Source organism: Hippopotamus amphibius, chromosome 3, assembly GCF_030028045.1.
Source record: "Hippopotamus amphibius kiboko isolate mHipAmp2 chromosome 3, mHipAmp2.hap2, whole genome shotgun sequence".
NCBI classification, from domain to species: Eukaryota; Metazoa; Chordata; class Mammalia; order Artiodactyla; family Hippopotamidae; genus Hippopotamus; species Hippopotamus amphibius.
Window position 1 is genome coordinate 138,467,079 of NC_080188.1, and position 27,078 is coordinate 138,494,156.

A 27,078-nucleotide genomic window follows, 5' to 3' on the forward strand; every position below is an offset into this window, starting at 1 on the left:
GTCATATCTTAGGACATAATGAGAATGATGGAATATGGCAGGGATTCATGCTAATGGGAAGCAGCTGGGCCTTATCAGTTCTTTCCTGGTCAGATCCAGCGTCCTTGTTCCTCATTCATCTGACTAATCACTTGCTGTTCTGTTGGGTGTAAATTTCTTTTCATATCCTGTCAGCATTGATTCTTTTTTTTCTTGCTTACTAGTTAATTACTTTTTTGCCTGAACCCTAGGGCCTTGGACAAGCTTTTGAATGATTAAGCCCAGAGTGAGAACCACCATTTTAATTTAAATGGTCTGCTAGTAATGGTAGCTTGATCGCTGATGAACATTTTAGCCTCATGCTAGCCATGTGAAGTTCGGTAGCTAAGGTTTAACACCACTTGAGTTACTTATTTCAAAGCAGTGGGCTTGCATTAGGGGCCCATCTCCTTCAACCCTTTCCGACTGTGTGTCCTGATTTTGTTTAGCTGACTTTGACGCCAGCCCAGCAACAGTTATTACTACAGCAGGCACAGGCACAGGCACAGCTGCTGGCTGCCGCAGTGCAGCAGCATTCCGCCAGCCAACAGCACAGTGCTGCTGGGGCCACCATCTCAGCCTCCGCCGCCACGCCCATGACGCAGATCCCCCTGTCTCAGCCCATACAGATCGCACAGGTGAGTGAGTAACTCTTACAGCTGGGGCAGGAAGGGAGGAAGAAAGTGGCAGGTTTTCTTTGGTATTAAGCTGACTTTCTGATTGTTAGCGTGGGCCCTTAAAGGCCTGAGAAGCTCTAAATCTGTGAGGTAAGTGGTGTAGCCTTCTTTACCACTGAACTAGAAATAATACATTTGTTTGCTTATTTGAGTTGATATTATAAACATAACTGATTATTTGAATAACTGACTGTTTATATTAAGTGACAATTCTTGAATAATTAGCTGGCATATTTCTGAAGCAGGGGATTACTGTATTTATTTTAATTAGCTAATTACAGCAGGCATGAGTTCTTTCATGTACTCTGCAGTGAATGTTGCCAGCCATGTGTGAGAGAAACTGCGTGTCATCTCTCTGCTACAGAGTGATTAGCTCTGTGCAGAACTGCATTAGAGTGTTGTTTGGCTTTAATTTTCACATTTTAGGGCAAAATATCCAGAGATGATAAAAAATTATTTAAGTGGCATAAACACTTCTACCAAGGAGGAAAGGTAAATGAAATCCTTTATCTCAAGGAGAGGAAAAAAGTATAAGTAGTCATATCAGTGAGATGTATGAAGAGTTATTATGAGTCTAGTGCAGATCATTGTCCCCGGAGAGAAGCCTCAGCAACAGACTTAAATTGTAGCTAGGGTTTGACTAAACATTAAAAAAGAACCAACTAACTATAAGTGTACAGAACAGATGTCAGGCTAATCTTTATGACTATTATATACAATCTTTATCGAGATGCTTTTATTTTGGCCATTTTTTTCATCACCAAATAGATGTTTTTAGTGCCTAAGCTGTGAGCCTCTGTGTTGACATTATTCTAAGATAATATACATGAAAGCGCATTGAAAATTATAAAATACTAGGCCAATATAAGCAAGTTTAATATGTTATAGATCAGATTTTTATTGGATAGCTTCTTTTTTTAAATTTTTACACTGATTTCTCAGGCTGGTGCCAAATTTCATGAATCATTATAGATCTTTTAATTTATTAATGCAAGTTCAGAGATAGCACTCTCAATTTTCGCTTAAAAAGAGAAAACTCAAACACTTAAAAACTCAACATATTCTTTTCTCACTTGATTTTTAAAACTCATATTGGTCTCTACATGTTAAAAACACAACCATAAGCGTTGTTCTAAGGGAGTTTTAAATAACTATTGAAAAATAGATTTAGCATAAATCATGACACAATGCATGCCCACAGAAATAGCAGGTCCTTGTAGAGACTCCAGATTTTTTCACACGCTTTGTGAGCACACCCAGAGCACATCCTTGTTGGAAGTTTGTAAGAATGTCAAATATTGACTCTTCTTTATTTGGGTGACAAAACTTATCATCTGGGAACCTTAAGATTAAGCAGGCTTTTATTTCAGAGTCTCCAGTCCATGTTTTAATCCTAATTTTTTAGGATCTGCAACAACTGCAACAACTTCAACAGCAGAATCTCAACCTGCAACAGTTTGTGTTGGTGCATCCGACAACCAACCTGCAACCAGCGCAGTTTATCATCTCACAGACGCCCCAGGGCCAGCAGGGTGAGCGTCTCATCTCCTTATAGCTTATTAGTGGTATACCAAGCCTGTGCACTTATGTGACACACATGCTGACTATTGTCAGTTTGGCCCAGAAGCTGTCCATTAGAACAATTGTTTGTATTAAATTTTATTTAACTTTAAGCTCAATATTCATGTTGAGGAAAATTATTTTTTTTGGTCATGCATACCTAATTATTGAAGGTCATCCTTCACTGCCTTTCATCTGTTTAATCAGTAAGGAGGACCATGAGTTTAGCCAAAAGTCTAAATTAAATCCTTCAACAATGCTGCGCATACATTGGATAAATTGCTTCTAGTGTTTTGATAGTTCTTCATGGGAATGTATTCAAATAATGGCCTGAGCATTTAAAGTATATGCTTCTAACAATCATTTGTTTTCTTTTAAAGTTTAAGAAGGAGAGGGTGTCAGGTTAGAAATTGTGCAGATTTTGTGAGTTATAAAAAACATCTTCAAGGCCTTTCAGTGCTAAATACTGTTGTGTTACTTCTGTATAAAGTTCAGTCATGTTTGTAGGGTTGGTTAATGGAATCAGTATAGACAATATCAGAGTATTAAGGCTTCAACCCAAGGAACATTAGTGCATCTCTACTGATTCCTCATTATTTCTGTTTTTTAGCCATTTTTCTTCATGATTATTCATTCCAAAATCTTTTGTTGTATAAATACCTGTTCCACTTTTAACAGATAGGATAGCCTGCCCCTTTCATGAGCTAGGCAGTTCTCTGGTCCAGCATATACTAGAGGTTTCTAATGGTTTCTGGGTTAAGAAGTTGAGCTTTTTTTTTTTTTTTTTTGGAATTTCAAGCTGCTTCTATTTAGAATACTTTACTTTCATCCATTGCTTGCTAAAATAAAGAATTGGCCAATCAGAGAGGTTATTCAGGTTACACTAAAGACATATACCAGTTTTAGTTTGTTTCATATCTTCTTGCCCAAATTGTACTTTAACAAGACTGAATTTTAGGCAAAAAAGACATTGAATTTTAAGACCAGTAAGACTATCAGGAGATTAGTTGGGAATTTTCACTTCACTTTCTTATTTTTTCTTTTGCCATATATTCAAGGTAATCTTTAATGTTTGACGTAACATGTTTGTGTTTTACAGGTCTCCTGCAAGCGCAAAATCTTTTAACGCAACTACCTCAGCAAAGCCAAGCCAACCTCCTACAGTCGCAGCCAAGCATCACCCTCACCTCCCAGGTCAGTTTGCTCAAATGAAGGTTGCTTTCTTTTATCCTGTTGTCTTGAGACACTTTGGGGCTTTGTTTAACTTAAAACCACAGCCCCGTAATAAAAATAATTGAAATAGTTCTCCAAAACTCACCAAAATTTCAAAGCTAGGCTTATCGGCTTGATAAAGCAATGCTACCAAATTGATGTAGTCTTTGAAAATCTTCAAGGAGTCCCTATTTTCTTATATTTTAGTAAAGAATAACTATGTTAGCACCAAATGAGTAATGATTTCTGGCTGTTTAACCACCCTCCCTCCCCTCCCCCCAGGTATTTGGCAGTAGAGATTACCACTTGAGCTAGACACCTAGAGCCTGAGTTAAAACCCATCACTGTCCTTTGCTCTTTCTCAGAAACTGCAAAGAAGCCCTTGTCTCTGTGTTTTGTTCCATCTCAACTTGCAGATGTTGCTTTAGCTAATTTTTACCAGAGTTTAGCTATAGAAAAAGCACAGGTCTGGGCATCTAGAGGTTTAAGCTTTAGATCTAGTTCTGTTTCTTTCCTAGCTTTGACTTTGAGCATGTCATTTCACCTCTCTGCACCTCCCTTTCCTCATCTGTAAATTAGGTGATTGAACTAGCTGATCTCGAATTCCCCTTCCATCTCTGATTCTCTTTGTCCATAATCATGGAAGTTATCACTTAATACTAACAAATTACTAGATTTGAATCAGTACTTCAACAACTGTTTATGATAAAAACTCTTCTAGGAATAGAAGGTAACTTTCCCAACCTGCTAAAAGGCATCTACAGAAAAACCATCATAAAGACTGAATACATTCTCCCTGAGATCAGGAGCAAGGCAAGGACATTCACTGTTACCACTTTTATTCAGCATTGCACTGAAGGGCCTAGCAATGCAATAAGACAAGAAAAATAAAGGACATAGATTAGAAAGGAAAAAGTAAAGTGTCTTAATTGGTAGATGACATGATTGTCTATGTAGAAAATCCAAAGGAACCTACAAAAAAGTTGCTGGAATTAATAAGTGAGTTTAGCAAGTATGTAGGATACAGAGTCAGTATACAGAAATATATATACTAACAGCAGTCATTTGGAAATTGAAATTAAGAAGAAAAAATACAGTAATGAGGGATAAATTTAACAAAACACTTATAAGACCTATACATTGAAAACTACAAAATCTTGCTGAGTGAAATTGAAGAAGACCTAAATAAATGGAGAGATATAATTTGTTCATGAAGACTTTGGTTGTTAAAATGTGAGTTCTTTCCAAGTTGATCTATGAGTTCAACACAGTCTCAATTAATATCTGCAGGCTTTCTTTTTAGAAGTTTGCATGGTGTTTCTAACATTTGTACAGGATTGTAGATGACATAGAATAGCCAAATAATTTTGAAAAGTAAGAAAGTTGAAGGACTACCTGATGTCAAGAATTATTATAAAATACAGTAATAAAGACAGTGTGATAATGACATATGAATAGAAATGGAACAGAATAGAAGTCCAGTAGACTCACATGTATAGAGCCAACTGATTTTCCACAAAGGTGCCAAAGGATTTCAGTGGGAAAAGGAAAGCCTTGTTTCAGGTGCTGAAACAATTGGCTATCCATAGGCCAAAAAAAAACAAAAGAACCTTAACTCCTTATTTCACACCAATATACAAAGATTAATTTCAAAAGTCACAGACCTAAACTTCTAAAAGACAACTTAGGGGAAAATCTTTGTATCCTTGGGTAAGGTAATGGTTTCTTAAGTAGGATACAAAAAGCACTAACCATAAAAGAAAAAAAATTGATAAATTTAATTTCATAAAAATTAAAAGCTTCTGTTGAAAAAGAAAAAGAAAAGCCACAGACTGGAAGAAAATATTCTTAGAACTTACATCTAATAAAAGACGTGTATCCAGAGTATGTAAAGAACTCACACAACTCAGTAGGACAGCCTGCGTTTTTAAAAGGCAGTGTGTGCAAAATATTTGAAGATACTTCACCAGAGAAGGCACATAAATACCCAATAAGCATATGAAAAGATGCTCAAAATTATTAGTCATCAGGAAAATGCAAGTGAAATATCACTACACACCCGCTAGAAAGGGCAGAATTTAAAAAGACTATAATAATACAAAATGTTGATGAGAATATAAAGAACTGCAGCTCTTATACTTTGCCTGGGGCTGCAAATTGGTACAGACACTTTGGAAAACATCTTGGCAGTTTCTTATAAAGTTAAATATACATGTACCTTATGACTCAGCAGTTCTAAGAAATGAATGCATTTGTCCACATAAAGACATAGCAGCTTTATTCGTAATCACGCCAAAGTGGAAACATCCTAAACATGCATCAGCTGGTGATGCATAGAATAGATAACCGAAATTTTGGCATATCTATATGATGGAATGCTACTCAGCCATAGAAAGAAATGTACTTCTGATACATTCAACGTCATGTATGGATTTGAAAAGCATTATGCTAAGTGAAAGAAGCCAAACATAAAAGATTGTATACTGTATGATTCAATTTATATGGCATTTTACAACAGATGAAACTATGAGGACAGAAATTGTATCAGTGGTTGCCAGGGGATGGGTGCTAGAGGTGGGGATTGACGGCATAAGGGCCAAGGAAACTTTTGGGGGTGATGGAAATTTTCTGCATCTTAATTGTGGTAGCAGTTATATGACTATATATAGTTGTCAAAACACATCAAACTGTAAACTTTTAGGTGGTGCATTTAATTGTGAATAAGCTGAATTATAAAAATGAGGTTGAAGAAAAGCCTATACCAGCAATTCCTTCCTGGCCTATGAGCTTTGTAAACAGTGGCAGGGCTGTTGTAGCTTCATCCTGACTCCTGCTCACTGAATTTTACTCTACTATTTCTAGATCTGGCCCAGTCCAGCCTGAGGTTTCTGGAGTTGGGGTAACTTATCTGTAACCACCCCACCAAAAGGTACCCAAGCTATTTTTAGTCCTCTATTATTTGAGAACGGGGCTACTTCAAGCCTAGAAATGAAGCAGCCATCTGATAGTTGAGACTTACCTCTATCAACCAGTTTCAGTGAGAAGTTACAACCACATAGGATTCTAACATGGTTGGTGCAGTTTGGGGCTCCTCCAGTTGGTCAGGTTAAAATTTTCTCGGTGTCAACATGCCAGAGAGATGAATTTTGTTGTCTTCATTGAAGCAGAATGATAGAGAGGAGCTTACCCCAAGTGTAGGCCTGTGTAATTCCTATTGTATAGTTTTCAGGGCCAGTTAGTTCAGTTGGAGAGAGCATATTACTTATGAGGTCAAAGTTAGGGGTATATGACCCATTTAAATTACAAGAAAAAAGCACATAACCATAGACTTCACCTGCAATCTTGTCCTCTAATCTCTTCTCTGGGCTTCTATTCACAGGAAGGTTTAACTGAGCAGTCATGATGCAGAGTCAGGGCAGCATCCCTGGCTAGTGAATACCCAGAAGGGCTTGTGAGTAAAACAGGGTAGCCTTATGTTTGTGTAATAAGGAAACTTAATATTTTCTTTTTTAAAAAAGATAGATTATACCCTCATGTCCCCAAATAAACTTTAGATGAATTTAAATAATATTTTAAAAGACATAGAAGAAGCTAGCAGAATATTAAAAAGGAATTTTATTCAAGCTAGAAGTAAGTCAAAGCTTTCTCAGATTTGAAGCAACAGAAGATATTAGAAAGGAAAAATAAAGTCAACCAAATGTTAATTTAAAACTTATGTACACTGAAAAATAAAAGGAAAAAAAACAAATTGGGAAAATTATTTGTATTAATACGACAGACAAAGGCTTAATCTATAACATTTGATTGAGCTCTTGAAGGCTAGGGATGAGAATAAGGATATCATTAACATATAAATGGGTTACAGGTGTAAGTTCAGTTCGCATGAAACAAAGTACAGAAGTACAGATAATAATTAACACATGAAGAAAATTTGGCTTTAAGTAATAAGAGAAATATGATTTAAGGAAACAGCAAAGTACAAGTTACTCCCTGAATTAGCAAAACATTTTTAAAAACTGCTAACACAGATCATGTGGAGAACATGGTATAGTGAGAACCAGCATTATGATGTGTACCAAAAGCCATGACATTGTTCATGGTGTACTCTATCTAGGCACAGAAAATCCTTTGTGAACTTACCTCAAAGAACTTATTACAAAGGTGGAAAAAAGAACTGTATGCACAAAGCTTTTCATTGTGGTGTTACCTATGTTAGTGAAAACAAATGAAAAAGTGTCTAGCAATGAAGAAATTGTTAAATGAATTATGATAATATTGCCTTTCAGTCAGCCTTTGAAAATGAAAATTATAATGACTGAAACAGCATAGAAAAAAATTAAAACATAGTGTTAAGTGAGAAAAACAGAGTATAAAATTGTTACCATAATTACCATTAAGGTTAAGAATGTAGATCTAAGGGAGGAAGAAAGCTTCTAGAGGTAATGGATAAATTTAGGGCATTGTATATGGTGATGGTATATATTCACGGGTGTTTACTTATCTGCAAACTCGTCAAGATGTGTACATCATATATGTACAACTTTTTTTGTATGTCAGTCACACCTCAATTAAATAAAAAAGTTTACTCTTTGATTTTATGCTCTATGGTCCATTCCAATGTCTTAATCGTACTATAAAAATTACTCTGATCCGTGGGATTTATGCCTTTTTAGTAAAGATTTGAAAATTATAATTTGTGAGAAACCTTTACAGAGTAAATAAATTTATTGCAACAAATTTAAAAACAGCATAAAAAAAATGTAGCTCTGTGAAAGAAAACTTGAACAAATAGATAGAAATGAAGCTATTAAGTTATTTAAACTGTAGGTGATTTACTTTTCCCTCTTAAAATAGCTTTAATAATCTTATTTATAATATTGTGTTACAAGTAGGAAATATAGTGATAAGACAGGTACAGTCCCTGCTGTTTTGAAACTTATAGTTTAAGTGGCATATTTATGATATGGAGTCTTAAAAAATAAAGACTGTTGTATTATATGGCATGAGATGCATGTATTCAGACCATTTGAAAACCCAAAGATAATGGATTTCATTTTTGTGTATTAATGTCTTTTCCGTAGACGTACATGTTTACCCTTCACTATAATTATGGTGTATATAACATCACACTCTGCTTTTCTCACTGGGCATTATGTTGTACCTTCTACAGTGTCATGTGGTCTTCATAGTTCTTCCTGAATACACCAGTTCCTTAAATTGTTTACTTGCAGCCGTTCCAGGTATAAATTTAAACATCTTGGTGTACGTTTGTTCTTACTCTTTTGTTTCTTCTCTAACAGCCAGCAACCCCAACACGCACAATAGCAGCAACCCCAATTCAGACACTTCCACAGAGCCAGTCAACACCAAAGCGAATTGATACTCCCAGCTTGGAGGAGCCCAGTGACCTTGAGGAGCTTGAGCAATTTGCCAAGACCTTCAAACAAAGACGAATCAAACTTGGATTCACTCAGGTAGGATGAACCCACCTTTAACTTAGGTTTCCCTCCTTGGCTGGGTCCCAATATTTGCTTCCCACGTCCAAAGAGACTTTAAAGGAATAATATATTTCTCAGCCTTGTTTTTTTTAATTTTAGACTGTAACTTTGTTAGCCATTTTCTGCATTTATAAGTTTAGACTTTCATCATATATATTCATTTATAAATTTATTATTTACTATTAGGTTAAAATCTTTAAGATTTCTCTCAGAACACAGGCCTCTGAAATTAGATTTATACCAATAAATGGTGAGCATTTAAAAGATTATGTTGGGGAATGATATAACTATACTGAGAGCTTTGTTGTTTGAAAACATCTGGTTCTAGACCGTCGTGCTATATATATGTAAGATTGAGGGGAGTAAAGATTACAAGGTCTTTTATAGTAGCTGAAAGGGGAAATGTTTGAAAGACTTGTTTAAAATAGTTTTTTGGGAGAGAGAAAAGGAGTGGTGGACACACACACACACAAACACAAAATAAGCCCAAACCGAGACTAATTAATCGAATAGGAATCTGTTGAAGATGAAAACTCCAAATTAATCAAAATCCAAATTAATTTTTTAAAATGTCACTTAGCAGAGGGCTTTTAAAGTAGAGTAAATTTAATGGTTTAAACAGGCTCTGGGGATATGAGTTTTTTTCCAAGCACTCCTACTGACTTACTCTTTGATTAACCTGTCGCAAATAATACTTTGTAAAGCAGGAAAAGAATTAAACTGAATGACATTTATGTAAAATGATACAAGATCATTAGGTGAAATAAAATTACTAAAGTATAGATTGGATTGGGTGTTTTAATGGAATCAGGAAATACCTGATGGTTTTTTCACAGAGAACATAGTTACTGTTTGAATTTTAAGCCACCACTTAAATACTATCCAAATTATTTTACATTGAAAGTATAGTAATACACCACCTGCTCTGGTAGATCAAAAATCAGGGATGACATCCCTGTATTTTTAAGAACAGGCTTTTATTCCTTATATTTCTTCGGTAATTTATTTTTGCACAAAGAAACTAATTATATATTGAAAACAATTTTTTTTAAATATATGTAATTTTAGAGAAAATACAGTTATATTTGTGAGGAGTTTCAGTTGTGAAGAAACAAATTACAATTTAGAAAGATTGTAGTGCTTTTGAAGCATCTAAACCATGTGGCTTGTTTTCAAAAAGAAAGCTAAAGATACAACTAGATTGATAGGGATAAATTAATAAGCTTAAATAAGTATAAGGTTGGCATGTTTAGCAGTGCTTCAGCTCTTAGGCTATTAGCACAGCATACTCTTACGTTTCCTAGGAGATTGTTGCCTGAGTGATGTGCCAAGGATGGTAAGGCTTTTAAAAATCTTTGACTTTTACCCAAATAGTGGTTTACCTTTTTGTGGCATTTGACCCGACATACTGCCAGGGTTGTTGCTCTTTCTTTATCTCTCACTCTCCTTTTTCTATAGAAGAGCTTACCTATGGTCTGGTGTTCTGCTTTATGGCTTAAGCCTATTATTTGGCACAGGTCTTCCTTATTTTTCCAAATGACTTTGACTTAGCATTGGCAACATTTCACAAACCATGACTGTGTGGATTAAGGCACTATTACTGGCACAGGATGGGAAAATCAGCCTTTGTTTTTAAGTCAGATACTTCAATTCTAGTTTTTTAAACATTGCCTTGTATCTAATTTATTTATACACACATACACAAAGGGTAAGTTAGACATTCAAGTTATTAGTTGAAGCAAACAAACAAAAAAATCCCTATTTTCTGAGTAAATATACATGTCATTAGGTGTTTTAAACAGTAGTTATTTTCCAACTACATGATTGGTTGTTAAAGGATTACTATAGATGTCATTACATAATTAAAAGGCATGCCAGGGCTTCCTAGGTGGCACAGTGATTAAGAATCCGCCTGCCAATGCAGAGGTCATGGGTTTGATCCCAGCTCAGGAAAATCCCACATGCCGCAGAGCAACTAAGCCCGTGTGCCAAAAAAAAAAAAAAGGCATGCCATAGTCTAACACCATCCGTCATATGTGGTACATTCATTATTTCCTAATCCCAATCTTTGTTCCTTTTTCCCTTGGCTTTATATATATTTATATATTTATTTATATATATATACATATATATATATATAATATAGTTCAGATTAGGGGTGTAATATAGTTCAGATTAGGTATGTCAGCCACTTCAAACATTTACTTTTGTGAGGGAGAACCCAAGAGGGTTGTGAGTTACAAAAGCACTGAACCAAGCTTATATCAAATTAGTGAAAATTAGCATATTAACTGAGGCACTGGTTGATTTTTAGTCAATGAAATCATTTAAACGTGAAGTAGAATTGTATTATAAGTCTCCAGTGAGTGGGTTTGTCACTTACTGCCATAGTTTAGTTAGTTGGTGGCATAACCTTATTTCCAACCACCAGCTTAAGGTATTGTTTCTTATTGTGATGTGAGTTTTGAATAGGTGTTCCATCTTTTTTACTGTCATTATTGTTACTTTTCATAAAAAGACATTACACAAGTTTGTGAAAATTTTTTAGTGAATTATGCAATTATGCCAGAAAACTTTTATTGCCAACTGACTTCTACAGCAGGTCTTATATTCAAAGAGTTACAGGGTTTAGTTGGCCCTAGTTTTCTAGGAAGCTATCATCTAAAGAAATAAAGTGACCAAGACATGAATATATGTGACACGCAAAACATCGTTTAATGCCTGACATGTTGTGGGCACCTTGTGAATATTTGTTGACTAAATGAAGTAAGAGTTAATAAACGTATGGAGATAACACTATAGATAAAATCAATAAATATATCTGTAGATATATTTGTATATAGAGATAATGGATAACATTTATGCTCCACTCACACTGTCCTAGTTCTTTGAGTTTTGCTGTAATTGGAGGGAAGTCAATAAGCAGCCCATTTCTGCTCTGCTTCTGTGAGATAGTGTATTCAGAGCTGTCAATAAAACTTTCTGCAATGATGGAAGTGTTCTGTATTTGTACTGTCCAGTACAGTAGCCACTGTCCACATGTGGCTGTTGAGGACTTGAAAGGTGGCTAGTGGCGCTAAGGAACCACATTTTTAACTTATCCAATTTGAATTAATTTAAATTTAAATAACCACATGTGGCTGGTGGTTATCCTATGGGAGAGATTAGAATATAGATCAGTGGGAGTTCAGGTATTCTCAGTGTCTCATTTTATCCTACGGTTCCAACATTTCTCCTCTGTTAAACTTTTTATCAGAAGTTGCTCACCAGTAAGAAAATGTTCTTTCTTTTCCCTGACTAACCCCTAACGCAGGTACTAATAAGCAATATACTATCCAAAAGATGGATTATAGGTGAGAGAAATCAAAGGACTGGGGTAATCCTAATTCAAAACGAGTGTTGCCAGTTGGTTGGGAGCGGGCCGTCCCTGGTAGAATTAGCTGTGTAGTATTTTGGACCAGGAATGTTGCCTTTCTGCCTGCCACTAAACTAACTGAAATGAGGACGTGAATTATTTCCGCTCCATGAGTTTCTGTTACCTATGTCTACAATAACTATTCAGAGGTGACTTTTCCCCAGCTTTAACAAGAGAGATTCAGCTGGAGGAGAAGCACTCTATACCTTTCAAAGGTTATAGGCTTATAGAGAAAGGTATTTTTTGTAATGTATTCAGGGGATCATTGTTCTATTGCTATAAGGTTACGAAGTTTCCAGTGCCCATGAAGGTTTGACTAAATGGGTCAAACCTCTCTACTGTGAATTTCTATCTCTATAATGGTTACAAAAGCAGTCTTTATAGAATACCTGGTTTTTGTAACAAACTTTGAAATCCAAACTGAGGGTGGAAAGGAGGTTTTTTATTTTTTTCCACTGCTTCCAGAAATACTTTACAGGAAAAAAAATAAAAGAATGAGGCATTATTTCTAAATTTTAAAGTGATTTATGGGAAGTTTGGTTAGGTCAAAAATACCTAAGATTATCCAGACAGTTACATCTACTAACCCTGTATAAGTAATACAGGTTAACTGATTTCTGAAGATTACTTAGATCACTTTGGTTGCATCAACTAAGGGAGTTGGTAGAATATCAGCACTACCATTTGAGAATTAGTAGAAACATTTGATATCTCAGTTATTACATAAGGTAGCAAGAAGAGATTCAAGATGAAGAGAATATGGAACAGTTTTGAATGTTATCACCGTCAGGGCCTGAGTCCTCACTGGAATACTGTGCTCAGCTTAGGAATGGATGTTTTTGTGGGACCCAGTAGATGTAATGATTGTTGATTCTTTGTCTGCAACAGTTATTGGAGCAGCACCCTTGAGTGAAAATTGTGAACATTAGATGAATCTTTTCTCTTTCTCTTCCTCTCCTCTCTCCTACTCTGTATTACTGTGCAGGGTGATGTTGGGCTCGCTATGGGTAAACTGTATGGAAATGACTTCAGCCAAACTACCATCTCTCGTTTTGAAGCCTTGAACCTCAGCTTTAAGAACATGTGCAAGTTAAAGCCACTTTTGGAGAAGTGGCTAAATGATGCAGGTAGGTGAATACATAAAACATTTCCTCATTGTTCATTGAAATTTTACAGGAGCGATCATTGTATAAATTGCAGTCTATATTTCTTGTTACATTATTGGTACTACAGAACCTTGAAGCTCACTAATCTTGGGAGGATCAATATAAATTATGACTACATAAATCGGAGAGTGAATTCATTTAAATAGTCTAGTAATTACAAGATACATAATCAGCAATAATTTTTAGCTTTGGAATATATCTTGTATTTGAGCCCAGGATGAGAGACAGTTGAAGGAAATTGAAGAGGATAGGAAGGCCTATGTATTTAAATAAACTTTAAAAACAAGTTTATTGATTCTTCCTCAATGAATTATAAATTTGTTCCTGATAATATTTCTGCTTTGTTAAAAATGACCACGTATCGGTATGTATATACAATGGAATATTACTCAGCCATTACAAAGAAATGAACTATTGCCATTTGCAACTACATGGATAGATCTAGACAGTATTTAGTGAGTAAGTCAAACAAAGACAAATGCTATATGATATCACTTATAGGTAGAATCTAAAAAATAATACAAATAAATCTATATTCATTTAGAAACAGACTCACAGACATAGAAAACAAACTTACGATTACCAAAAGGGAGAGGGAGAGAGGGACATATTAGGAGTATGAGTTTAATAAATACAAACTACTACTATTCATAAAATAAATAAGCAACAAGGATCTGCTGTATTGCACAGAGAATTATATTCAATATCTTGTCATAGCCTATAATGGAATATAATCGGAAAAAAATATGGGTAACTGAATCACTTTGCTTATATCTGAAACTAACACAATATTGTAAATCAACTATACTTCAGTTTTTTAAAAATGACCACCAATTTCATATATTAAAAAATTGAGCTGTTTTAATTTATGTGTTTTGTGCTGAGGTTTTCCTTTGGAAATTTTGAATTTTGAGTTACAGAATCATAGACTCACAGACTGTGAGAGCTGTAAGGAAACATAGAGATCCTAGACCTTGATTCACATTGTAGATGTGAACAAAATTCAGGTCTTTGGAAAAGACAAACTTGTAACTCCCAACCTTGGACAGTCTGATTTCATAGTTCTGAGTATGGCCTCAGCATCTATAATCTTTCTGAGTTCCACAGGTGAGAACCACTGGTCTACTCCCTCTGTCTAATTTTATATAGAGAGTGGAAAGAAACTCAAGAGATGTCTGTGACGTGCTCAGGGTCATTAAACGGTTAAATGACAGAACCTCGTTTAAACTTAAAATAGTTTAGAAGTGTTTTATTATTTGTTTGGTTTGGGGGGCAGGGGAGGAATGCCAATGAAATAAAATGAGAAGTCATTTGCAAAATAAATGTTAAACATTCAACAATTTCCAAGAAGCTTTCTTCCTTTTATCCCTAGAGCTAATAAATAAATAAGCAAACAAAACCAAAACATAAGAGCAGAACTCCGAAGAAGTAGAGCTCAGAATAAGGATAGAAATAGTAAACTTCTGCTTTCTCAGAAACAAATTCAATAGCAATGACAGGATAGTCAACCATCCTCAGACAAAGGATGCCACTAAGAGCAGCAGAAAGATCCGTGGTAGTGAACAATATTTTAATGTAGGTTATGAAAACCTTTCATACTTGCTTTTAGCCTAAAATATTTTGGGCAGTTTTGTTGTTGTTAATATATGTATTATGTGCATGAATCATGCTCAGCTAACTTGATTTACATGTTTTCTTCTTTCTCACAGAGAACCTCTCATCTGATTCGGCTCTCTCCAGCCCAAGTGCCCTGAATTCTCCAGGGATGGGAATTGAGGGCTTGAACCGTAGGAGGAAGAAACGCACCAGCATAGAGACCAACATCCGTGTGGCCTTAGAGAAGAGTTTCTTGGAGGTTAGTGAGATTTTTACTTTTCATATACAAGGGATTGTCTGTATAACACTATTGTTAAGTGCCGTAGACAATGAAATACGGACTTGTAAGCTTTGGCCCTAATGGATTCCTAAAAACATTGGAGAAAATAAGACAAAGTAAGTACTGAACATAAGGAAACGAAACCAGAGTGCTTCAGGGTTCAGGAGAGACCAGGCTTAGATCCACGTAAGCACTCACTGTGAAAGGCAGCAGCTGCTGTAGGATTCCTAGGAATACCACAGATGGGGGAGGTGGGAGGAAAGCACTTCAAGCAAAGGCATCTGGGGAGAAGAACCATGACATGTGTCAGGGGAAACACAGGTAGTTTGGTTTGGCTAAATTCTAGTGTTTGGAACCAGAACACTAAAAGCCTTGATGGGCTATGGAGTTCAAATTATTTCAACAGATATTTGGCTTTTTTTTTTTTTTTTTTTTTTTGTACCAGGGAATACCACAATCAAAGCTTCCAACAAAATTTTGACTTCTCTAGTTCAGAAAAGGCTTGAGCACTGTGGAAGGAGCACTGAAACAGGAGTCTTTATCCACTCTGCCAGTTAGTAACTATGTGATTGGTCAAGTTACTTGGTTTCCTATGCTGACATCCCTTTATCTGTTAAATAACTGCCTTTCCTGCCCCACAGGCTTATTGCCTGCCTCACATTGTCCAAGTGAGATGATGTTCATGAAGCACTGGGAAAATTCTTAAATTCCCACTAATAAATAAGGTATTGGTTCCATTCATGATTAATTGCCCTTCAAATAAAAAAATATTTAAATATTCAAGAATAACTTATTCTAAGTTAATATGACTACATTTAATAAATATATGTTCATTAGAATGTCTTTCTCTAGAAGTTCTTTGTTAAAAGTGGAGTAATATGGCCATATATATCCCAACTTCATTCTCTTATTGTTCTTCCTACCCATTTGTTTATTCATTTAATGACATGGTCCAAAAGGTGATTTTTGTCCCTCTTCAGAATCAAAAGCCTACCTCGGAAGAGATCACCATGATTGCTGATCAACTTAATATGGAAAAGGAGGTGATACGTGTTTGGTTTTGTAACCGCCGCCAGAAAGAAAAAAGAATCAACCCACCAAGCAGTGGTGGGACCAGCAGCTCACCTATCAAAGCAATTTTCCCCAGCCCAACCTCACTGGTAAGGATGAAAATAGGGACGCACGCTCAAGGGTTAATTTTTACAATTTTGCAAATGCCCTATCAAATGAATTTATTTCATTATAGGACTTTATTGTATGTATTCCTGTTGAATAAAGGTATATACATTTATATTTTAAATGTTACCAAAATAATTAAATCTCTTGTTGTTAACCCAAGAACTTACTTATCTTTCTTTTCTAAAGTAAACAGTTTTAATCCTTTCCTATTTCATTGCAGTTCCATTACTCTCTTCTCTGATGTAGTTTATTAAGTTACTCTGAGAGTAACTAGGAGTAAATTTGTGTCTAATTCCAGTTATCTAAAAAAATCTTTAGTTGCTCTTTATCTTTTTTGGGTTCTAAAGCTCAATTTATTAAATTTACACATACATGATTGAGTGACAATAAATTCCCAGATAACCTTTAGCTCTGAACTTGTATTAAAACAATTGTCTCAGATTCTCACAGACATGTGGGCCTTTTATTTATAACTTCATTGAGTAACCTCTGCTGTTAACCTTAGAACAGTATTCCCAGCCTGAAGGGACATATGGTGATCGTGTGACTCCCTTGATCTTTAGGAATTATTATAAATATGATGCCACATTTCAACCAGGATTCCAAAGATGGCAATATTGTTGAGTTTGCATTTCTGATACTTTCTTGTTAATTTATTTTTAATTTATTTGAATAAATTTATTCTACACTGGGAAGCGTTTCTTTCTTTTTTTTTTTTTTTATTTATTATTTTTGGGGGGGTACACCAAGTTCAATCATCTGTTTTTATACACTGGGAAGCTTTTCAAACTAAGGTCATCATTAATAGTGCTTACTAATTTGTTAACTGAAGGCTGTGGTTGTTAAATGGTGAGGCTTTAATCATAAAATTCATGAGATAGTAGTTAGAAAAAGTCATTAGGTACAGTTTTGTTTTATGTAGGTGACTGTTTTGTGTTTGGGGTTTATTTGTACTAGAAGAAAGATGGAAGGAAGGATAGAAGGAAGGCAGTATTTCTTAAAACAGTATAGAAATACTTATGTTATTTCTAAAAGAGATGGTCAGTTTTTGAAAATTTGTTTTACATTCTTTCCATAATATCATTTCATTAAAAACAAAACCAAGACAGTCTTGCCCCCACATAGTTGAAATTAGAAGTAATACAAGAACCCCAGATTACATGATCCCCTTGAATAGTTTTCTTGTTTAGATTAAGTTTATAATTGGTATATTTCTTACTGATTTAGAGTATATCTTACTCAACATTGAAATATGGGAATTTTTTTTTTTTGCACATGATTTTTTTGGGGGGGAATATAATTGCTTTACATTCTTGTACCAGTTTTTGAGGTACACCAAAGTGAATCAGCTGTATTTATATACATATCCCCTCCCTCCCTCGACTCCCCCCACCCTCCCCATCCCGGCCCTCTAAGGCATCATCCATCCTCGAGTTGATCTCCCTTTGTTATACAGCAACTTCCTGCTGGCTATCTGTTTTACAGTTGGTAGTATATATATATGTCTATGCTACTCTCTCACTTCATCCCAGCTTCCCCTTCACCCCCCCGCCCCCCCCCCCCAACTTCGTGTCCTCCAGTCCATTCTCTGCATCTGCATCCTTATTCTTGTCTTGTCACTGGGTTCATCAGTACCATTTTTTTTTTTTTTTAAGATTCCATATATATGAGTTAGCATACAATATTTGTTTTTCTCTTTCTGGCTTACTTCACTCTGTATGACAGACTTATTAATTTCTTTTTAAAACTTGGGCAAAGCCATTTGTAATATCAGTGAAAAACCATCTACTGAAAGCAAACTTTCAGCATAAGCCAGTTTTTCTCAATTCCAAGATCAAAGAATAATTAATAAAATCATTTCCTTCTAGGCCCTTTTATTTTATTCTATTGTATCTGAAATTTTTTAAATTTTATAGGAAAAATAAATCTACAATATGGACTTAAATTTTTAAATTTTGATTTTTAAATGCTTTTACATATTTTCACTTCTAACCTCTAGGTGGCAACCACGCCAAGCCTTGTGACAAGCAGTGCAGCAACTACCCTCACAGTCAATCCAGTCCTTCCTTTAACCAGCGCTGCAGTAACTAATCTCTCTGTTACAGGTAAGCAGCAACCAGGCTGTGCAGCTGTTAGGCAAATGGTAGGCCCATGATAAGTTTCTGTGAGAATCTGCCATTAAATTGTAAATTAAGGTTTTTAACTAAGAATATGTATTGCCTTTTTTAAAAAGTTATGTATGAAAACCTGAACTCTAAAAAAAAATCAGGCATAATACATTTTTCCAGAAAGAATACTTTTCACATAAAGATTTTCTTATCTTTTTCTTTCCCATATTAGTCTGTCTTCTACATTGCTTTCAGTTACTTTTTTTTTTTTTGGCCACACTGCATGACATGCAGGATCTCAGTTCCCCATCCAGGGACTGAACCTGCGCCCCTTGCAGTGGAAGCACGGAGTCTTAACCACTGCACCACCAGGGAAGTCCCAGAGTTACTTTTTTTCAATTAACTCCTCTTCTCCTTAAAAACGTTTAATAGCTACAGCTTTTTGAGTTCAGGAGTACATCCAAATTCATCATGAATTCATAGACTATTTCCAGCTTGGACCTTATCTTCCACTAGTCTTTTTTTCCATCCCATCCTCAACACACAGGAAGACTCCTCCTACCTTTGTAAACATCCCCATAGCATAAAATGTTGTCCATCCCAGCCTCCACTTCCTTCTGTTAGTGATGAAACTACTCCAGCTTAGATTTCACTTCTTGGATATACTCTTTAGCTTCTTCAGGAAACTATTTATTTCAACCTGCCTGTATTATAAACAATTATATTTTTATATTTCTGTCTTTTCCAGTAGATTTTGTACTTCTCAAAAGATCTGAATATTCTTTTTGAAATATCAGCACCTAGCTTAGTGGTTGGCACATTCACAATAAAATGAATAAATATATGTTTTCCCTTTACGTGGCACATCTAAACTAAATTAGTGTTGTCATCAGAAGTTTTTTAGTGATATATAATGCAGAAGACATTCTGTAATTGCTCACCAGGTTGATATATGCTAGTAAATCATTGGGTAGATTTGTGATCTTTCATAATCAAGCTTAAATTTAACCTAGAGTTGGGGAATTTGGTTTTTTTCACTCATATTTTAAGTGACCTAAACATGATGTAAAAATTGAATAAATGGCTTTATATAGTTATTAAATGTCTAAGTTATTAGAAGATTTCATAATACTGTTTGTTTATTCAGAACAGTACTTTTGACCTCTTTGGGGTCTTTGAACTTTTTGAAAATTTGGTGAAAGCTATACTTTTCCCCTCACAAAATAGACATACCCACAATTTTTAGTAAAATACAAGGAGGTTTATAAAGGACAAACCTCATCAGTCCCTAACTTACCAAGACATGCCATTTCTGGATGCCTTAGAGGCAAATTAAAAACCTCTGTTCAAGAGAGTGTAGTATTCAGCAAACTGTTGGTGATTGGTTGCCATTGTGTTGGGCACCAGGAACATGAAATTCCTGCCTTTGAGGAACTTACTGTCTACTCTGACTGCCATTAGCTGGTAGGTTGTGTACTTTACCTTCCAAACAAATTATGTCGTATTACATTAGGTTTAAAGATAGCCATCTTTTGCCAAAAAGAAGTTCCTAATAGTTGAAACATTAAGAACAAATAGCTTTGCAGATTTCTTAAAATATGGCACAAATCTGAAGCAGAAGGTAATTTTAAGAAGATATACATGCTCAAAACTAGTTAAAATTTTTTTTTTTTTTTTTGGTGATCTTAACCGACTAATCAAATTTTCTTAAACTCAATTATTTGGCCCATTTATTTAAATTTAATTGTGACAGTTTTCTGAAATGTTAGTAACTTTTTTAGAATGAAATTTTTCTTTAATCATCAAAATATTTAACATAGGAAATTCAAGTAGGAAAGTCAATCACCATGAGTACTATTTTTACTTTGTCTTTATATCTTTTTTATATGTACATAGGTGTATGATTCTAATAATATTTATAGTGTATCTTTTTTTTAACTTAACATCTTATAAGTATCTTCCTCTGTTATTATAGTTTTTACCTTACTACTTTTGATTTGCCCTTTTCATCAAATGGTTGTACTGTAATTTCATAAACATATCCATATGCTACCCTCATGGTTAAGTTCTACCAAGAGTGACCAACTTTTCCTGTTTCAGCCCTGCAAGTATTACATCCCAGGAAACCCCTCAATCTCTAAGCCGTGTAACTGGTCTCGCTTGTTCACTATTGTATTCCTCGTGTCCAGCACACTACCTAGAGTGTATGATACCCAGTAATTATTAAATGAAGGAAGTTTTCACTGTTACAAATAATGCTATAATGAAACCTTTGTACATGTAGCTTTTTCTCAAATTTTTTATTTTAACGTAACTTCAGATTTACAGAAAAATTGTAAGAATAGCTCAAAGAAATCCTAAATCTCTTCCTCACATTCTCCAGATATTAAAATCTTACTATGTTTGCTTTCTCCTTTTTCTCTTTCTGTGTGTTTCTCTTTCTGTGTTTGCGTATATGATTTTTTTCTGAACTATTTTAAGATCAAGTTAGATATACCCCTTTACCCTTAAATACTTTACTGTATATTTTTTAACAAACAAGGAATTACCATATATAACCAGGGTACAGTTATCAAAAATCAGGATATTAACATTGGCTAAATTACTAATATCTAATAAATAGTTCACATTCAGATTTTGCCAATTGTACCAATGACGTTCCTTACAGCAAAAGAAAATCTGAGATCATATATTGCATTCAGTTGCTGTGTCTGTTTAGTTTCATTTAATTTGGGACAATTTGAGTCTTTCTTTGTATTTTGTCATTGATATTTTTTTAAAAGTATAGCTGGTTATTTTGTAGACTGGCACTTAACTTGGGTTTACTGGTGTTTGCTCATGATTAGATTTAGATTATGTGCTTTGGGCAGGAATCCCACCGAAGTGATGTTGAGTCTCTCTTTGTGCGTGATATGCAGACACATGCTCTTGATTAGTGCCACTATTATTAACTTCGATACTTTCATTAAAGTGGTATCTGCCAGGTTTTTTCATTGTGTATTTGTTCTTTTACTCTTTACGGTTAGTAAGTATCTTGTGAAGCATTTGAAACTGTACAAATATCCTGTTCCTCAAATCTTTACCCACTAGTGTCCATTGATTATTTTTGCCTGTGTCTGTTATTATTCTGGTTCTCATAATTCCATCATTTCTTCTAGATTTGTTAGTTGGCTTTCAACTGTAAGGATGAACTTTTCCTTTTCCCCTTGTTTATGTATCTGTATCAGTATGGACTCTAACCTATTGAGTATAGAAATTCCTTCCGTATTCAATAGGTTAAAATCCTACTATCACTTTTTATTTCAATATTCAGATTGTCCCAGATTTAGCGAATGGGATCTATTTCACGGTGGCTTCTATGCCCTTTTGACAGGTCCCTAGCGTTCTTTGAGTGCTTCCTTGTTTTTTGGCACACAAGATGTTCAGCCTCATCTTAAAGTTTCTCTGCCTGTGGCCTAGAATCAGCTTCCTTAAAATCAGTATGAACTTAAAATGAGTTCGTACTGATATCTCCAATTCTAATCCAATACCCTATAGTTTGTTCTTTTCTGTCCTAACCTCTTTCCATATTTTAATTCCCTTCTCAGTGACAGTGAGTAACCTGGCTCCCGTTATCAACAATAAGAAGTTACTTAATTGCTCATTCTTATAGGGAAGAGAAAGTGGTTTCAAAATTGCTAACCCATGCCTCTGAAAAAAAACGACCTACTAATTCAATTTAGTTTAGAGTTCTCATCTTAACCTAAAGGCATAAAGTCCGAATACTGTGTTCAAAAGTTATTTAAGTTAGTTCTTTTTATATCCTCTTCAGTGTAGTTACATTATTCATTCGAAATTCAGTTCAGTTTATTTGGTTTGTTTGTATTCAGTGTTAGTGTTTTTCCTCCCATCCTTGTGATTTTTTTTTAAGAATATGAGATATTAACATGGTTTTAAAAATCAAGACTAAACAAAAGGTTCTTCTCAGAAAAATGTGAGTCCCTTCTATCATAATTCTCTGTATCCTTTCCATCCCATTCCCATCTATGCCCTTCCTATTTCTTTTGCACAAATGAACAGAGATTTTTTTTTTTAAATTTACCCTTGTTTCTTACTTTAAAGGTAGCATACTTAGGTGATCTTTTGCACTTCAGTTTTTTCTCTTAACAAAATATCCTGGCAGTCACTCCACATTAGTTCATAGAAATCTTCATTATTCTCTTTCACTGTTGTGGAGTACTCCATTATGTGGAGGTACTACAGTGTATTTAACCCCATTTCTGTTGTATGGACATTGAGTTTGTTTCCAATATTTTGGAATTATAGACTGTGCTACAGGAATAACCTTATGGATATGTATTTTTATACTGTTAGAAGTGCGTCTTGAGGGTAAATTTCAAGAAGTAGAATTGCCGGGTCAAAAGGTACACACCTATGTTGTTTTGTTGGATACTATCAATTTGCCTTCTGAAAGGATTGTACTTATTTTCATTCCCACTAACAATGCATGAGAGGGCCAGTTTCCCCATAGCCTCTACAGCAGAATGTTACACTTTTTAATTTTTGCAAACCTGATATGGGAGAAATTGTATCTCAGTGTACTTTAAATTTCAGTTTTCTAATCATGTGTAGTTGAATATCATTTCATATACTTAAGAGCTATTTTTCATCTTTTATAACAGTGAAATAGGTTTTGTTTCACGTTGATTGATCAATATTGCACAGACTAGAAATTCCAGCTGAGGGAAGTGATAAGAGCAGACATTATTGTCTTCTTTCCAGCCATATTAGTTTTCTGTTGGTGTGTAACAAATTACCACAAACTTAGTGGCCTGAACCTATATTCATTTACTATCCCACAGTTCTGTAGGTTGAAAGTTTAGGCATGGATTAGAGCTGGTTCCTCTGCTCAGGGACTTACCAAGCTGAAAGATGTTGGCTGGGCTGTGACCTCCTGTGACACCCAAGATCTTCCAAGTTCATTCGTTGGCAGAATTCTGTTCCTTGTGGTTATAGGACTGGAGTTCCCCCCCCCCCTTTTTTTTTTTTTTTTTTTTTTTTTGCTGGCTGTCAGCTAGATCACTCTAAACTCCTACAGGTTAACCCTGAGTCCTAGCCTTATGACCTTCTCTAAACATGGCAGCTTCTTCAAAGGCAGCATAAGAATCTCTCCCTAGTCAACTGCTATGGAGGGTCTTATGTAATATAAGGTAGTCAGTCCTCTCACCTTTGTCATATGATATAACCCAATTAAAGGAGTGGCTATCACATCTCCCATCATACTCACAGATCTGCCTATACTCAAGGGGATTATACCTCTGGATTTTGATGTCTTCCTTTAAAGAGTTGTTGAGTTTGCTTTGGCAAGCAGATAGGTTACTACAGATCAGCCTGATCCTTTCAAGGCTTATTTTTTAAGCGTTATTAGATTGGCTCTAGAGTAGCCTTCACTAATTTAAGGTATGACCCTTCTGGGGTCTCTAATAAATGTCCAGATATTCAACAGTCTCCCTTCGTTGTGTAGTTGGAACTGGAGTATCCCCCTGTCCTGCATGAATTCCAAGGATCATTCTGTTTACAGCCTCCCTGCCTGGACTCATGCAGTTGCCCTGCACATGTGAAATTTAGTATTCAGCCAGAGATTCTAGGAACACCTATGCACACTTCTAGAGTTCTTTCTCTATTTAGTTTCTTCCTTTCCAGTACTCTCTCCTGCAAATTCCAGCCATTTCAGCATCCAGCAACAGCCTTTGTCTCCTCAAATCATTGAAATTGCTGTGTTCTACTTAGTCTCCTCTTCCAGTGCAGCAGTTTGGAAAGCGCTTCCAAAGAAAGTCCAGGTGATTATAAGGCCCACATCATTTGTTTCCCTTTCTTCAAGGATCACAGCCCTGTGCTGCCTGTTTTCTCATATCTAAAACATTTTCTCATGTATTTCTCTTTTCTTCTTACAGTGTAGGAGTAAGTTTGCTAACATTTACTCTTATCGTCAAAGGCAGAAGTCTCTAAAAATGTTCAACTAATAAACAGCATTTGTAGGTACAGGTGATCTTATTCGCAAAGCAGAAATAGAGACACAGATGTAGAGAATAAACATATGGATACCAAGGGGAAAAAAGAGAGTGTGATGAATTGGGAGAGTGGAATTGACATATATACGCTATCTATACTCTGTATAAAATAGATAACTAATGAGAACCTACTGTGTAGCACAGGGAACTCTACTCGATGCTCTGTGGTGACCTAAATGGGAAGGAAATCCAAAAAAGAGGGGATATATGTATATGTACAGTTGATTCACTTTGCTGTACAGTGGAAGCTAACAACATTGTAAAGCAACTATACTCCAATAAAAATTTTAAGAAATAAGTAAAAAATAAAAATTAAAAAATAATATACACACAAAAAAGTAAGTTGCAAAATGAAAAATGTTTAGATCAGAAGAAAATAAGTTTTGACACTTGATAAATCTAAATTAAGAGAAAAAATCTGCATTTATAATTGTGACAAAGTGTAAGGTGACCTCTCCCCCCCCCACCCCCGCAACGTGGTGTCTGCCTCCTAGTGTTCATGCCTTTGTGTAATCCTCTCCCCTTGAGCGTGGGCTGAGCCTTTGGTTTGCTTCTTATCAATAAAATGTGGCAAAGCTGATAGGATATCACTCCATGATTTTATTTCATTTTGTAAGACTGTCTGCTTAGGGACACTCCTCACCAGTTTGATGAAGTAAGAAATAAGCAACCATGTTAGGAAGCTCCATATCAGGGAACTGAGGGTGACCTCTAGGCGCTGAGGGTGGCCTTCAGCCAACAGCCAAAAAGAAGCTGGGCACTAAGTCTAGAGCAGCAAGCAAATTCTGCCAAATAATTTTTGCCAGCAACCCAAGTAAGTTTGGCAACACATTCTTCCCCAGTCCTGCCTCCAGAATGGAACAGTGGCTGACTGGTTGTGGCCTTGCAGAGGACTAGCTAGGCTGTGCCTGGACACCTGACCCACAGAAACTATGAGGTAGTAAATGTGTTGTTTTATGCTGCTAAGTTTGTAGTACTTTATTAAATAGCAAAAGAAAATGAATACAATAATATTACATTTGTATAAATATCATTCAGGACCAGCTCATATGATTAGGGTAAAAAATATAATCTTATGACACTTAAACCTTGCTCCATGAAAGAGAAGATTACAAGAGTTAGTGTCAAATAGACTTTCTTTTCTTCCTCTTGTCAGCAGTTGCTCAAAATCATGCCTCGTTTCAATTTTTTTTTCCTATTTGGACCATAACTTTCGTATGATAGCCTCTTTTCCTCTGACGTTTGTATACTGCCTTTTTTTTTTTTTCTGTTGGCAAAAGTAGCATATTCTTTCACTTACATTGTTTATGAAAGACATCCAGTATCTTAATCATACAGCTTATCTAATACAATCTACTTTCTTCCTGAAGACTTTCTCTTTAGGATCCCTATGATTGCTTATTTTAACTTCTTTTCATTGTGTTCCTGAGTTAGATCCAATATTTCTGAGAGTCCATGTCTCCCTCTACGTTTGATTCTTTTTTGTTTTGCCTGGAGCAGATTCTCAAGTAATTTTTTTTCTTTATTTGGAAAGGTTATGTGGGAGGGAAAATTTCCAAGTACATGCAAAACAGAAAAGTATTTTGCCCTCACAATGTTTTTAGTTTGTCCAGTAATAGAATTTTAGGTACAGAATTACTTTTCCTTTGAACTTGGAAGGTATTGCTCTGTTGTGTTTTAGCATCCAGAGTTGCCAATGAAAAGTCTGATTTCAATCTAATTCCCTTCTGTTGATCATTTGTTTTTCCCTCTGTAAACTTTAAGGATCTTTTTAGCCTTTGAGTTCTGAAATTTCACTAGAAGGTATCAAGGCATGGGCCTTTAAAAATTTGTCCTCTTTGGCCTTCAGTGGGCATTTTCAATTTGAATTAATGTCTTTAACTCTGATCATTTATCTTTCTTCCTTATTTCTGAAACATTTTAAATAGACTTTACACTCTCTAAATTGATCCTATACATCTCTAACTTTTCTCTTGTGTTTTTCATTTTTTTGAATTTTTATATTTCATTCTTGGAAATATATCCTGAATTTTATCTAACTGTTCCTATGTTCTCATTTTTTATTGTTGTCATTTATTTTTCCAAAATCATATTTTTAATTTCTAAGAACATTTCTTTGTTCTGATCCCCCCTTTTTATAGCAATCTATTTTTAATTTGTACACACAGTGCAAATTAGAATTGTATTTAAATTGCTTCTTCTGGCCTCAATTCTGCTTATTTATTTTGTTCCATTTCTTTTGTGCTATGGATTTTTTCATTGTCTGGTGATTTTGGGTTAGTCATACTGATGAATACAAGGCCTTAGTACTTAGTATCA

At 35.2% G+C, this 27,078-nt stretch overlaps 1 protein-coding gene across 4 annotated transcripts in view; it reads left to right on the forward strand.

The window, feature by feature from the left end:
• POU2F1 (POU class 2 homeobox 1) overlaps positions 1-27,078 on the forward strand; it is a 162,791-nt gene that overhangs the window by 124,403 nt on the left and 11,310 nt on the right. For all 4 annotated transcript variants that reach the window (XM_057727333.1, XM_057727335.1, XM_057727334.1 and 1 more), the window contains 8 exons: positions 468-656; positions 2,101-2,227; positions 3,355-3,449; positions 8,768-8,941; positions 13,366-13,507; positions 15,256-15,401; positions 16,403-16,582; positions 18,601-18,706. In XM_057727333.1, the coding sequence (XP_057583316.1) occupies positions 468-656; positions 2,101-2,227; positions 3,355-3,449; positions 8,768-8,941; positions 13,366-13,507; positions 15,256-15,401; positions 16,403-16,582; positions 18,601-18,706 (1,159 nt within the window). The remainder of the gene's footprint in view (positions 1-467; positions 657-2,100; positions 2,228-3,354; positions 3,450-8,767; positions 8,942-13,365; positions 13,508-15,255; positions 15,402-16,402; positions 16,583-18,600; positions 18,707-27,078) is intronic.